Source organism: Callorhinus ursinus, unplaced genomic scaffold (assembly GCF_003265705.2).
Source record: "Callorhinus ursinus isolate GAN/ISIS: 27379988/994484 unplaced genomic scaffold, GSC_fseal_2.0 scaffold4, whole genome shotgun sequence".
In the NCBI taxonomy this organism is placed as follows: Eukaryota; Metazoa; Chordata; class Mammalia; order Carnivora; family Otariidae; genus Callorhinus; species Callorhinus ursinus.
Window position 1 is genome coordinate 152861438 of NW_027397066.1, and position 13111 is coordinate 152874548.

Here is a 13111-nt window from a genome sequence, read left to right on the forward strand (position 1 = left end):
CTCTAACTCAAAACGACTGACTAACAAAGAATTAATGACAACCCCCATTCAGACTGGCGACATCCGAAATCAATGTAATTATAGATAACTAAGGAAGACAAACAACAAAACACCTTATTCATGTAGGAATTCTACAGACTACATCATACACCTTTGGAAGACATGGAAGGTAGGGGAGACTTTCCATTTGTTATAATTATATTTATTTTTATTTACGGTGTACTCCAGATAACACACTTTACACATATTATTTCATCCTCACATCAACCAGCTGGGGTTAGGTATTGTTATTTATCCTTTACAGATAAAGAAGTGGGAATCACTGACCTATACCCTACTACTCACATGTTTACTATTTGTTTACTCAACACTCATTTTGTCTTCATTCATTTTACAATAAGTATGTATTAGTTTTGTAAAATCTTGCTGCAGTCGCTTTAAAGTACACCACACTAGATTTTTCAATAAATAATGTGACAATTAGCTTTTTGGAAAAAATAAAGTCAGATTCCTGCATGACAAACCAAATCCAAAAATAAATTCTGATGGATTCTAGAGGTAATTGTAATAAGTGAAACCATAAAAAGAACAAAAAGAATACATATAATATCATCTCAAAGTAAGTACAGCCACGTCTATAAGAAATCAAAGAAAAACAGAACCTGTAGAAGTTCAACAGATGTGACTACATACGATTCAAAGGCTTCTGTATATTTATTTTTTTAAAAGGTTTAGATTCAATAAAAAGACTGGGGGAAGCATCTGCAGCATAACATTAAGAGAAGTAAAAGCAATACAATGGTCAAAGGAAATAAACAGGAATTACATGCATACCTCGTTTTATTTTGCTCAGTTAATTGCACTTCACAGATACTGTTTTTTACAAGGGGAAGGTTTGTGGCAACCTGAGTCGAACAAGTCTATCTGCCATTTTTCCAACATTTGCTCACTTCATGTGTCTGTCACATTTGTTAATTCTCAAAATATTTCAAACATTTTCATCATTATTGTATTTGTTAGGGTGATCTGTGATCAGTTGATGTTACTGCTATAATTACTCTGGGGCATCACCAAACCGTGCCCAGCTAAGACGGCAAACTTAATAGATAAATGTGGTGTGTGTTCTACTCCACCTATGCTGTTCCCTTGTCTTTCCCTCTCCTCGGGCCTCCCTATTCCGAGACACAATACTGAAATTACGCCAGTTAATAACCCTATGGTGGCCCGTAAGTGTTCAAGTGATAGGAAGAGTCACATGTCTCTCACTTAAAATCAAAAGCCAGGAATGATTAGCTTAGTAAGGAAGGCATGCTGAAAGCCGAGATAGGCCAAAAGCAAGGCCCCTTGTGCCAAATGGCCAAGTTGTAAACGCAAAGAAAAAATTCTTAAAGGAAATTAAAAGTCTTCACACAAATGATAAGAAAGCAAAATAGCCTTATTGCTGATATAGATGGAGCAAGTGGTGTGGATAGATCAAACCAGCCATATAATATTGTTAAACCAAAGCCTAATCCAGAGCAAGGCCCTAATGGTCTTCAATTCTGTGAAGGCTGAGAGAGGCAAGGAAGCTGCAGAAGAAAAGTCTGAAGCTAGCAGAGGCTGGCTCATGAGGTTTAAGGAAATAAGCCATCCCTATAACATCAAAGTGCAAGGTAAAACAGCTAGTGCTGCTGTAGAAGCTGCAGCAAGTTATCCAGAAGATCTAGCTCAGATAGTTAATGAAGGTGGCTAAGCCAAACAACAGATTTTTAATGTAGATGAAATAGCCGCCTATTGAAAGATGTCATCTAGGACTTCCATAACTAGAGAAGTCAATGCCTGCCCTCAAAGCTTCAAAGGACAGACTCTCTTGTTAGGAGCCAATGCAGCTAAGCTGAAGCCAATGCTCAATTATCATTGTGAAAATCCTAGGGCCCTTAAGAACTGTGCTAGATTTATTCTGCCTGTCCTCTATAATTGGAAAAAAGCCTAGATGACAGCACATCTGTTTCCAACACGGTTTACTAAATATTCTAAGCACACTGTTGAGACCTACTGCTCAGAAGAAAAGACTCCTTTCAAAATATTACTGCTCATTGACAATGTACCTGGTCACCCCTGACCAAGAGCCCTGATGGAGATGGATAAGATTCATGTTGTTTTCATGCCTGCTAACACAACATCCATTCTGCAGCCCACAGATCAAGAAGTCATTTCAACTCTCAAGTCATATTATTTTAAAAAATATATATTTCGTGAGGCTATAGCTACCATAGATAGTGATTTCTCTGATGGATCTGGGCAAAGTAAATTGAAAATCTTCTGGAAAGGATTCACCATTCTAGGTGCCATTAAGAACATTTGTGATTCACGGGAAGATGTCAAAATATCAACATGAACAAGTCTGGGAGAATCTAATTGCAATCTTCATGGAGGACTTGGGGGGTTCAAGACTTCAGTGTTCGAAATAACTGCAGATGTAGTGGAAACAGAGAACCAGAATTAGATGTGGGGCCTGACGATGGGAGTGAACTGCTACAATCTTGTGATAAAACGTCAATGGATGAGGAATTGCTTCTTACAGATAAGCAAAGAAAGTAGTTTCTTGAGATAGAAACTACTCCTGGTAAAGATGCTGTGAAGATTGTAGAAATGACAACAAATGGGTTAGAATATTACAGAAACTTAGATGATAAAGTAGTGGCAGGGTTTGAGAGGACTGACTCCAGTTTTGAAAGAAGTTCTACTGTGCATAAAATGCAATCAAACAGCATCACATGCTACAGAGAAATTGTTTATGAAAGAAAAGAGTCAACTGATGTAGCAAACTTCACTGCTGTCTTATTTTAAGAAACCGCCACAACCACCCCAGCCTTTAGGACCACCACCCTGATCCATCAGCAGCTGTCAGCACTGAGGCAAGACCTTCTACAGCAAAAAGACTGACTTGCTGAAAACTCAGATGATAGCATATTTTAGAAATAAAGTCTTTTTTAATTAAGGCATGTACATTTTTTAGACATAATGCCATTGTACACTATTCTAATAGACTACGCTGCAGGGTAAACATAACCTTTATATGCACAGGGAAACAAAAAAAATTCATCTGACTTGCTTTATTGCGGTATTTACTTTACTGCAGTGATCTGGAACCAAACCTGCAATGTCTCTGAGGTGTGCCAGTATACAAAAAGAAGAGGCCCAAATAATAAATAGTTTTAAATGATTAATTATCCTGGAAATCACAGAAACGTACATATAAACAAGATACAATGACATTTTCCACGTATAGATCAGCAAAGAATTGTAAAATTATAATATCTGGTGCTAACCAGGATCAAGGATAACATCTCCACACTCTGCCGCTACGACTGAAGATTGGCACACATTCTGGAACGCAATTTGGCAGTAAGTGATAAATGCCCTGCAACTGTGCCCCCAACTCTAACCCTACAATTCCACTTCCAGAAATTATTATTAGGTAAGAATCACAGTGAGAAAAAGGATTTAACGTCAAGAATATTCACACAACAACATTACAAAGTATACCACTTAACAAGGTACTGTACATCCCCGCACTACACTGGCAGCTACACACTGTGGCAGGTACTCTTGCTTGTATCAGTTGGAAGGTAAACAGAAAAGTAATTTGCCATTTATTACAGAAGTCTTTAAAATGTTCAGCAATTTCACTTTCTAGGAATGTATTCCGTGTGAACACAGCATTCTTTTTAAAAGCATAAAGAAAATTTTAAATTAAATGTTCAAAATCAGAAGCATGGTTAAGTATAAAGTATGATAAAAATCCATGTCATTAAAATGACTATCAAGCTGTCAATAAGCTTTTCAATCATTTTATATAAAAATGGAAAATGTTCACAATATAATGCAAAGTAGAAAAATACAGATTCCACTATAGTGGAGGAAGGGGGAAGAAAAAGAGGTTTTCAAAAATAAGGTTTTCAGCTGGATTTTGCTAAAGTATCTTCCTGGAGCAGTCACCTTGATGTGCAAGTGCCTAGGATGTAAACTAATTTCTCTAAGGTTTCCATGTCTCGAGAAAACATGGTTTTTATTTTACACTATGAATAAGACAGAGAACTGAAGTAAAAGTGTCCTAAGTCATACATAAATCAGCTTTATGACTCAGGCATCCAACTGCAACCTTCATGGGTGAATTCAAATTGAGACTCCAGTTTTGCTGTCCCTCTCTCATTACCGTCTGATTCATCAGGTCCCCTAACTTCACAATTTCTCGTCCTTCTTGACTCCTTATCCTTTTTTAAATCATAAATTAAAGGACTGAACTAAATGACCTCAAAGATCCTTTTAGATTCTTGGAACCCACTGATTTACAACCACCTGGCACACAGAAAGCACATACATACCTATTTTACTGGGGGGTAAAATACTATCCACATGTCAACTTATGGCAGCAAGGCTCTTCCCGAGACCTTTTGTTTCATCTTCAAGATCTTAAGCATAATGCTTTCTTTGAAGGTCCCCCCTTAATTTTCTACTGAATCCATTAATAACAGGGTCCTCATCAAATACTTTCTAAGCCACGGTGCTTTTATATTTTACAGCTCCACTTCAGAGATAAAGAACTCATGCTGGGAAGAGTAAGGCTGGAAAAAACTTCAGGATACAAAAAGATTTTATCAGTCTGGGATATCCAAGCAGATGAAATTTAATAGAGATAAAGGCAAAGTTCAGCACTAGATCCCAAAACTACATGGAAATGATGTGGTTTAACAGTAGCATATACATACATACAGAGTTGTGATTTCAGTTGACTGTAACTTCAGGTAATCAAGAATATAGGGCTGCTTAGGGAAAGACAGACCTTATCATCTTGCTTTTCTGCTTTTTTTTTAAAACCTAGTGTCAAAATGGAAAGGAGTAAAGGTTACTCTCTTCTTTGTAAGGTGACACTGCATGCTGACTATTATAAGCTGTGCTGAGTCCACTTTAAGAGGGGCATTAACAAAGTAAATGGAGGGCAGAGGACTAAGAAGCTGATGAGGGCATTTGAAACTATCAAATAAGAAAATCTGAAGGAAATGGGACTATTTAGCCTGTGGAACAGAAGACCTAGGAAAAGGAGAGCAATCTTAATAACTACAGAAGCCCTCAAAGTGAAGTAAATGAGTGAAGTCAGCAGGTAGAGACTTCAGCAAAATGGAGAGTATATTCACCATCTAAGGGAGACTACTACTGTTAGAAATGTGAGCTCTGTATCACTGAATCCTCTAATTTGTTTCTCAAAAAAAGCCAGAAAGAAATTTTTATGTGAAATCTCCCCATTTCTAAAAGTCCACTCCTAATTTAAGTTTTTGCATAAGCTGGGCAGCCAAATGATACGTGTGCAGTTCATGTTCCTATGGCTCCCTCCCTAGGATTTTACTGGGTCATTTTGATGCATGTGAGCAAAATCCCACACTAAACATTATGGCCTGAGTGTAGAGGAAGTAAATGTGCGCTAAAGAGAGACTCCATATTCCTCTTACACACTCAAGATTACAAAATGCTTAATACTGCCTCTCTTCCACCTAGTAACATCACCAAAGAGATGTGCAAAATTCCCAATGTACAAGGAGTGTGGGACTGGCTCAGGCAGGAAAAGATCATGCTTATAGGTGAACCTACCTCTGTCCCTCCTAAGTTCTCAAAGTCGCATGTGTCTGAGCGCCAGTATTTTCATGGAACATACATATGCGTGAAAAATCCTCTTTCCTCTTAGTTATCCTATCATTACAGGTTTTCAAAAGGGTTACCGAAAATTAAGAGGGAATAAAAATAAAATGGAAATAAATATGCTAACAGTTTTCTGATATAAACTTAATATCCAGCAGAAATAAGTGCACAGTTTTAGGACTTTATGAAAGATTCATACTCCCTGCCTCACTCTGAAGTTATCACATGCAAAGTCACTCAAATCTCTACCAACAGTAGATCAGGGGGATCTTCATTTTCCTAATACCTGACTCTTTCTATTTCAGGCGCTATTTCCAACCCTCCACCAGGGCATTATTTGCCAGTCTCACCTCAGATAGGGACCACACACACACACACACACACACACACACACAGCCCTGCCACCACCTCACTCCTGCACCATCCCTCAATGACTTTTCACTCAACAGATAGCCTAGTGCCCAGAGGGAAAGGGCATGTCCTTATCTAATCCCCACATTCTTCTGACGGCTTCCAACCATCCTTTGAACCTTCCACTGTGTCCTAGAAGTCCCCTACTCAGGCTTAATCCTTACCTATTTCTCTCTAACCTGTTCATTTAGTCTTTTCACTCATAGGTTAAAACTCTGAGGCCTAATCATTAAGAGATTCAAACTACACGCCAAACATTTAATGCCTGTGTTTTCCCTAGAAAATGGAGACAAATATGAAGGAATGAAGACACACTCTTGACAATCATTTGGTTAGGAGGCATGCCCCCTGAGAGCACTGACCATACCTTAGGTATTAAATAAATGTTTCAAGATTCCAACGATCCACAATTCTAATTCTCCTCTAGAAAGCATTTTCGCGAGTTTCCCACATACTTATGAGTACTTTTGATTCCTCAGGCTCCCCCAGAGGTGGAAGATCCTGAAATTCCCACAGGATAAGGTATTTTTAACTCACCAAATTAGAGTTTTAGATGACAGCCTTTCCTTCATCAGGAAATATTTAAAAGTCCCCCTGCTAAATAAGTTGTTGAGAATGCTTAGCTTCACTCAAGACTCTCAAGGCCCTACAGGTTACTATCCCGGGCACTCTGGATATACCGTATAATAACTGTAGATAGAATGCAAGACTAATCTTGAGCAAAACGGGAAAATGCAGATAGTCTTCATGACCGCAACACACAAAGATCTTTTTAAAACGAAAGAAAACATGGGGAGCCCAGCCTTCAAAACTGAAGCTACCTAATGAGAGAGAAAAGAGGACAAAGTGAGGGGAAGAACTGCTTAAGACACCTCTTAAGTAATCACATATGGGTAAAAAAATGGATATATGTTGTTCTGCATTTCCTCCTCCTCCTCCATAGGAGCTGAACTAGGAGGACTTGACGAAGCCCTTAGAATTTTTTAAAAGGAAAGAAAAGATGTCCAGATCCACCAAATTCAAGTCTTTTGAGAGCTACAGATACACAAAGTGGAACTGAACCACTGGCTCAATGTGGAAAAGAGATAAACACACTATCTGCAGTCTGGCAGCCCTGCCTGATCTTCAAAGGGCTCGGGATTTGTCCTCTCCCCTGCAGCGCGCGGGTCTGGTCACCCGGCTAAGATTTCAGTAGTGTAGACAAGCACTCCGCAACCCCTCTTCTGTCCAGACAGCACTTAGGCCCATCGCTACAGAGCTGGACCTGTGCTCCAAGAGTCCCAGATGCAGAGAACAGTGGCACCTGGACCCTCGGACAGGAAGTGGCTATTCTGACTGCGGGCTTATGATCAAAGGAGGTGAACCCCGTGAAAAGCACCAAAGGAGGAGCAGCTGCAGGCAACTGTGTCTGAACGCAGCGCAAAGCAGACGGTGGGAGTGTGTGCACGGGGAACATGGGAGGGGGCAGACCTGGGCAGCCCCTTCGTCGACAGATGCTCTTACCCAAGCACCTGGACAAATACGGGGCAAAAGAAAGGTGGAGGGCTTAGGCATCAGAAGAGGGTGCACAGCTGAAGCCGAGCTTCCAGAAAAAGAGGTGGAGGTGGGTACGCGGCAACCCGAACTGGGGCTACAAGGGACGCCGGGGAGGAGGGAGGGTCGTGTTGGGAGCCCCCGGAGCCCGGTTACCCCTCCTCGCTGGTGGCTAAGGCCCTGGAGGTCCTCTCCCCAGGCCCCCGAGACGGCTGGGAAGGCCTACTCCGAGGCTGCACGCCCCCGCCGCGCAGGGCTGCAGCCTCCCCCGGGCTCCCGCGGCCCCGGCACTGCCGGACCGGGTCCCTCCCGCCCGGTGCCCAGCGCTCGGGGCCAGCCCCCGATCCCTACCACGAGCGCTTCCGGGCCGCCGTCCCCGGCTGCTCGGGGCTCCCGCCGCCGCCGCCACCGTCGCCAGGAGTCCGACCGGCTTCCAGTTCAGGGACGAGCCGCCGCCGCCTGCGCGAAGCTCGGGTACCCAAGAGCTGCTCTCGCCGCCTGCCGCCCGCCTTCCAGGCCGCGCCGGATCCTCCGCTCCCCCTGCCGGCGGGCAGCCATTTCCGACAAGCGACTGCGGAACTTGCCGAAGTGCGCGGGGTCGGAAATGGCCGAACCTGGGCGCTCGCGAGCCCGGGAGGCGTGGGGGGGGGGGGTGCGGGGGGCGCGGTCGCGACTTTCCGGACAGCGCCCGAAGGGCCGCCAAGGCCTCGGGCTCCGCCGCGGGACTCGCCTGAGTCCGGGAGTGGCGGCGGCGGCGCCGGGGATTGTGGGAAACGCGCGGCGAAAGCGAGGACGAGGGCGGCTGGCCGGGCGAGCGGGGAGAAAGGACGCGTTGGGCCCCGCTGAGCCCTCAGGCCAGCGCCCTACAAATGCCCCTCGCCCTTGAGAAAAACCTACCTAGGGAGTGCGGAGAGAATGTCTCCGACAGTTCTGGAACAGGTTCCGACTCCGAGAGCCTCAGCCGCTTCGAACGGGCCGGGTGAAATCCAAGTCCAAATATAAACCCGTATCAGTAGAAAAGGCCTTCCTAAAAGAGCTGACCGTCGCCAGCAATGGTCTGGAGTTTTGAAAACACTTTGAATGTAACAACAAAGAAAAGGCCAGGCAGCTTGGATGCTTAACAAAACAACAAAAACCCCAGGGGCTTTACAAAAACAATAGCCTAATCCAGTCGTGTGGCAAGATCAACCAAAACAAGGAGGAAAAAGCAATACCGTTTGAAATACTGAAGAGCCGATCCCTGTGAACCTAAAAGGGCACCTATTCCACAATCCTAAGAGACACTCCTCACACCTGCAAAGTCGGGACAAGACTTTTTGGCTAACTGAAACATGCGGGGTGGGCGAAGGAACTCTACCAATCCTAAAAGACACATTGTGTGTCTTAGTGACCATTACTGTTAACTCAAGAAGGAGTTTAAACGTGACTTAAGATCTATAAATGCAATAGAACCCAAGATCAGATTTGCTTCGGTATTTTCTTAACATGTTTTTAATCCCCAAAAGAGCAGGGCTTCTACTCCAGGGTTTCCTGAGCAGGGAACCCCAAACACACCAGAACCTGGAGTGGCTGGGGAGGCCCGGGGGACGGCTCCTGTCCCTGTCCGTGGGTGGTCTGGCACTCTAGCCGAACTCCACCCCCCACAGCTCCACAGCTGCCATATCCCACCCATACACCCTTCCTGGCGGAGCCCAGGCCCACGCTCTAGCTAGGAGGCCGAGAAAACACTGAAGATTGATTAGTTTCCCACAGGGGACCGTTTGAGCTCAGGATTCCATCCGCAAAACAAAACTTTTAAAAACTTAGCACACCGTTTTCCAGAACACACCTTTCATCCCTCTTTCTGATCCTCCTTTTTTCTTCTTTCCTGACACCTCCTTACTCACCCTTATTTCCCTTTCTCCTCATACCTCACTGTTTTCCTCACCTTTATTACTTTATGGTAATAATTTATCACTATGAACAAATGTTCAAAGTCCTACCACCATCATGTATGTACAAAAACCTTACTATTACCGGTGTGTTCAAGAAAGGGGCGGGGAGGGGGGCGGGGAGAAGCAAATTTTTAAACATCAGAAACATTCCAGGAAATGAAAATGAGTAAGACTTGCCCAAATACCCTGAATGATCTGAAGTTGTCTTTTTGCCTTTCTCTCTCTCTCTTTTTTTAAACAGCTCATCTTCCTGGCTCTCCTCCAGAGCTCCGTGGCAGCCGGCAGAAGTCTGGCAGTGTGGGAGGAGACACACAGAAGCCCAGAAGCCACGGTAAGAATTCAAAGGTATTGGTTCATCTCCACAGTGACAAGAGAGGACCTGCAGATAGCTGCTACCTGGAGGACTCAGCCTAAAGATCTCCTTACACATCTGAGTGACTTAACACACTGTTGCCTCTGTGGTTGATTTCTTTGACGCTTCAGAGAGTCAAGCTTTAAAAAGAAAAAGGATACCCAACCAAAATTTGGTGTCCCCTTGACTTCACTGGAGCCCTGGGTGCTAACCATCCTGTTCCTTGGGATCTTTTGAGCCTGTCCTCTCTTGCTTCTTCTTCTTCCTCTCAAACAGTCCTGGCTGTCTCTTCCTCTGGCTCCTGTTCCTTCTCCTGACTCCTAAGAGGTGTCGTTCCCTGAAAAGATAGGACGGGCTACTTTCTGATTCCTCTCCACACTCCCTTTGTTGCCAATGTCAACAGCTCCCTTGCATCATGTGCATGTACCTCTAAGCAGATTCCTCCCTACAGCACTCTGGTCCCTGTCTTCGAGCTGCATTCCAGACATCAGCACACCATCATCATCATCATCCTATTAATACATGTTTTATGAATACTTAATTGCCAAGCAATAAGCTAAACCCTTTACTGGCATTGTCTCATTTTAACCCTTATCAATGTATAGATGGGGAGCTGAGACTTAAGCCAAATAAGTAAGATGCCAAAGATCACAGAGTGGGATGCAAAGTGTAAATGGAACTCCAAGTCCTCTGGACTCCAAAGCCAGTATTCTTGACCAGAACAATCTGATTGTCTCACCAGGACTTTAAACTTAATATATCCCACACTGAACTCATCTTTACTCCCTCCCCTTTGCTCTCCTCAAATGTCCTTATTTGTAATGGTGTCACCATTATCTTTCCTAACATAAAAACTCAAAACCTGGCACCATCTTGATTTCTTTCTTGACCCTCATGTTAAATCAATTTCTAAGACTTAACAATTTCACCTACAGGCTCTCCACCACCTCTTCTCTGCAGTCCCACACTTGGTTCCCTGATCCAAGTTCTGTTGCCTTAACTCCGCAGTTTCTGGCTTGGAAATACAATCACATTCACAGTGGCTGTCCTGAAAAAAGAAAGCAAAGACAATAGGATATGCAGTCACGCTAGTCGTCACTGATCTCTCCATATTGTGACCTTTTACAGCATTTATTGTCTCTACTTTGCATTTTGGAACTCAATCAAATAGTTTTGCATTGTTATTTAACTGTCATGTATGCAGATATTTATATGCTTCAAGGAACCCAGTGTGCCTTTGGTACCAAACAGCAGGAGCCTATGGGTCTTCTCTCTAGAGCACAGTCATAGGGACTCTGCAGTGCCCAGTCTCCCTCTTTTCGTTCCAGATTTTAAATTCCTGGAAAAGAGACACAATTGTCCTGGCCTGGGTCCTGTGCTGACCCCTCAATCAATCAGCTTTGGCTAAGCAGCAGGTCAGCCTTGTCTAAATACAGCAATTAGAGCCTCTCCTAAAAATAGGGCATGTTTTCAGAAAAGGAAAAGGCATACACCACTGTTTACTTGTTTATTCATTCATTCCATCAATAGTTGACCACCCTTTCAAAATATATGCAGGGTTTTTTGCATGTAGGCGGAATGTTTAAAACATAACCCTACCCTCACACTATGAAACTCATAACATAAAAAGATAAGAAATTGCTGGAGTGGTGGGGGGTGGGAGGGATGGGGTGGCTGGGTGATAGACATTGGGGAGGGTATGTGCTATGTTGAGTACTGTGAATTGTGCAAGACTGTTGAATCACAGACCTGTACCTCTGAAACAAATAATACATTATATGTTGAAAAAAAAAAAAGAAGAAGATAGCAGGAGGGGAAGAATGAAGGGGGGTAAATTGGAGGGGGAGATGAACCATGAGAGACAATGGACTCTGAAAAACAAACAGGGTTCTAGAGGGGAGGGGGTGGGGGGATGGGTTAGCCTGGTGATGGGTATTAAACAGGGCACGTTCTGCATGGAGCACTGGGTGATATATGCAAACATTGAATCATGGAACACTACATCAAAAACTAATGATGTAATGTATGGTGATTAACATAATAATAATAATTTTAAAAAATCACCAGATAAAAAGCATAACAATATTCACCCATAAGAGACCCTCGATTCAATTCTATGTGATGGAAAATAATTCACACCCTGCACGAGCCTGTGGTGGTAAAAGTAATCAGTAGTAATATGTGCCTGGTCAACAAAACAAATTCACAACAACATCATGAGGAATAGAAACAGAAAACAACCTACATGTCCATCAGTGATAGAATAGATCAACAAAGTAGTGTATTCACCCAAATGAATACTTTACAGCAAAGAGAATGCCCTACAAATATATACAATACTGATGAATCTCATAAACAATTTTTTTTTTTTTTAAGATTTGTGCACAGTTTGGGGCACCTGGGTGGCTCAGTCGTTAAGTGTCGGCCTTCAGCTCAGGTGATGATCCCAGGGTCCTGGGATCGAGCCCCACATCGGACTCCCTGCTAAGAGGGAAGCCTGCTTCTCCCTCTCCAACTCCCCCTGCTTGTGCACTTTCTCTCTCTCTCTCTCTCTCTCTCTCTCTCTCTCTCTCTCTCTCTCGCTGTCTCTGTCAAATAAATAAATAAAATCTTTTAAAAAAAAAGATTTGTGCACAGTTTTTTTTTTTCTCTTCATTTCTTTAGGAAAAACATTCAGAGTTCAATTGCTAGGTTGTGTGGTATTTGCATGTTGAGTTTTTTCTTTTTTTCAGTGCAAAAGGTGGGATTTTTTTAATTATTATGTTAATCACCATACATTACATCATTAGTTTTTGATGTAGTGTTCCATGATTCAATGTTTGCATATATCACCCAGTGCTCCATGCAGAACGTGCCCTGTTTAATACCCATCACCAGGCTAACCCATCCCCCCCCCCCCCTCCCCTCTAGAACCCTCAGTTTGTTTTTCAGAGTCCATCGTCTCTCATGGTTCGTCTCCCCCTCCGATTTCCCCCCTTCATTCTTCTCCTCCTGCTATCTTCTTTTTTTTTTAACATATAATGTATTATTTGTCTCACAAACAATGTTAAGCAAAAGAAGCCAGACATGAAAAAGTACATAGGCTATGATTCCATTTGTACAAAGTATCAAAACTGGCAAAACTAATCTACCTGTAAGGAGCAGTGACCAGAGGGGAGCAAAAGGGGCTACATACGTGCTGGTCACACTCTGTTTCTTGAGCTGC

General features: G+C 43.1%; 2 protein-coding genes across 2 annotated transcripts in view; one reads left to right on the plus strand and one right to left on the minus strand.

Annotated features, from left to right (window-relative positions):
• EXTL3 (exostosin like glycosyltransferase 3) overlaps positions 1–8371 on the minus strand; it is a 92562-nt gene extending 84191 nt beyond the window's left edge. The window contains exon 1 of the mRNA XM_025873771.2: positions 7972–8371. The gene's annotated coding sequence lies outside the window, so the exon portion shown is untranslated. The remainder of the gene's footprint in view (positions 1–7971) is intronic.
• Positions 5507–11543, plus strand: LOC141372558 (uncharacterized). The gene is made up of 4 exons (XM_073891279.1): positions 5507–5698; positions 7319–7690; positions 9796–9885; positions 11235–11543. The coding sequence occupies exons 1-4, from the start codon at positions 5507–5509 to the stop codon at positions 11286–11288; spliced, it is 708 nt and encodes a 235-aa protein (XP_073747380.1). The 3' UTR covers positions 11289–11543.
• Positions 11544–13111: the final 1568 nt, after the last annotated feature.

Coding starts and splice junctions, on each gene's coding strand:
- LOC141372558 (XM_073891279.1), top strand. CDS start 5,507: ATGCTTAATACTGCCTCTCTTCCACCTAGTAACATCACCAAAGAGATG. Junction 7,691..9,795: donor TTCCAGAAAAAGAGGTGGAG/GTGGGTACGCGG, acceptor TTTTTTAAACAG/CTCATCTTCCTGGCTCTCCT. Junction 9,886..11,234: donor ACAGAAGCCCAGAAGCCACG/GTAAGAATTCAA, acceptor TTTTCGTTCCAG/ATTTTAAATTCCTGGAAAAG.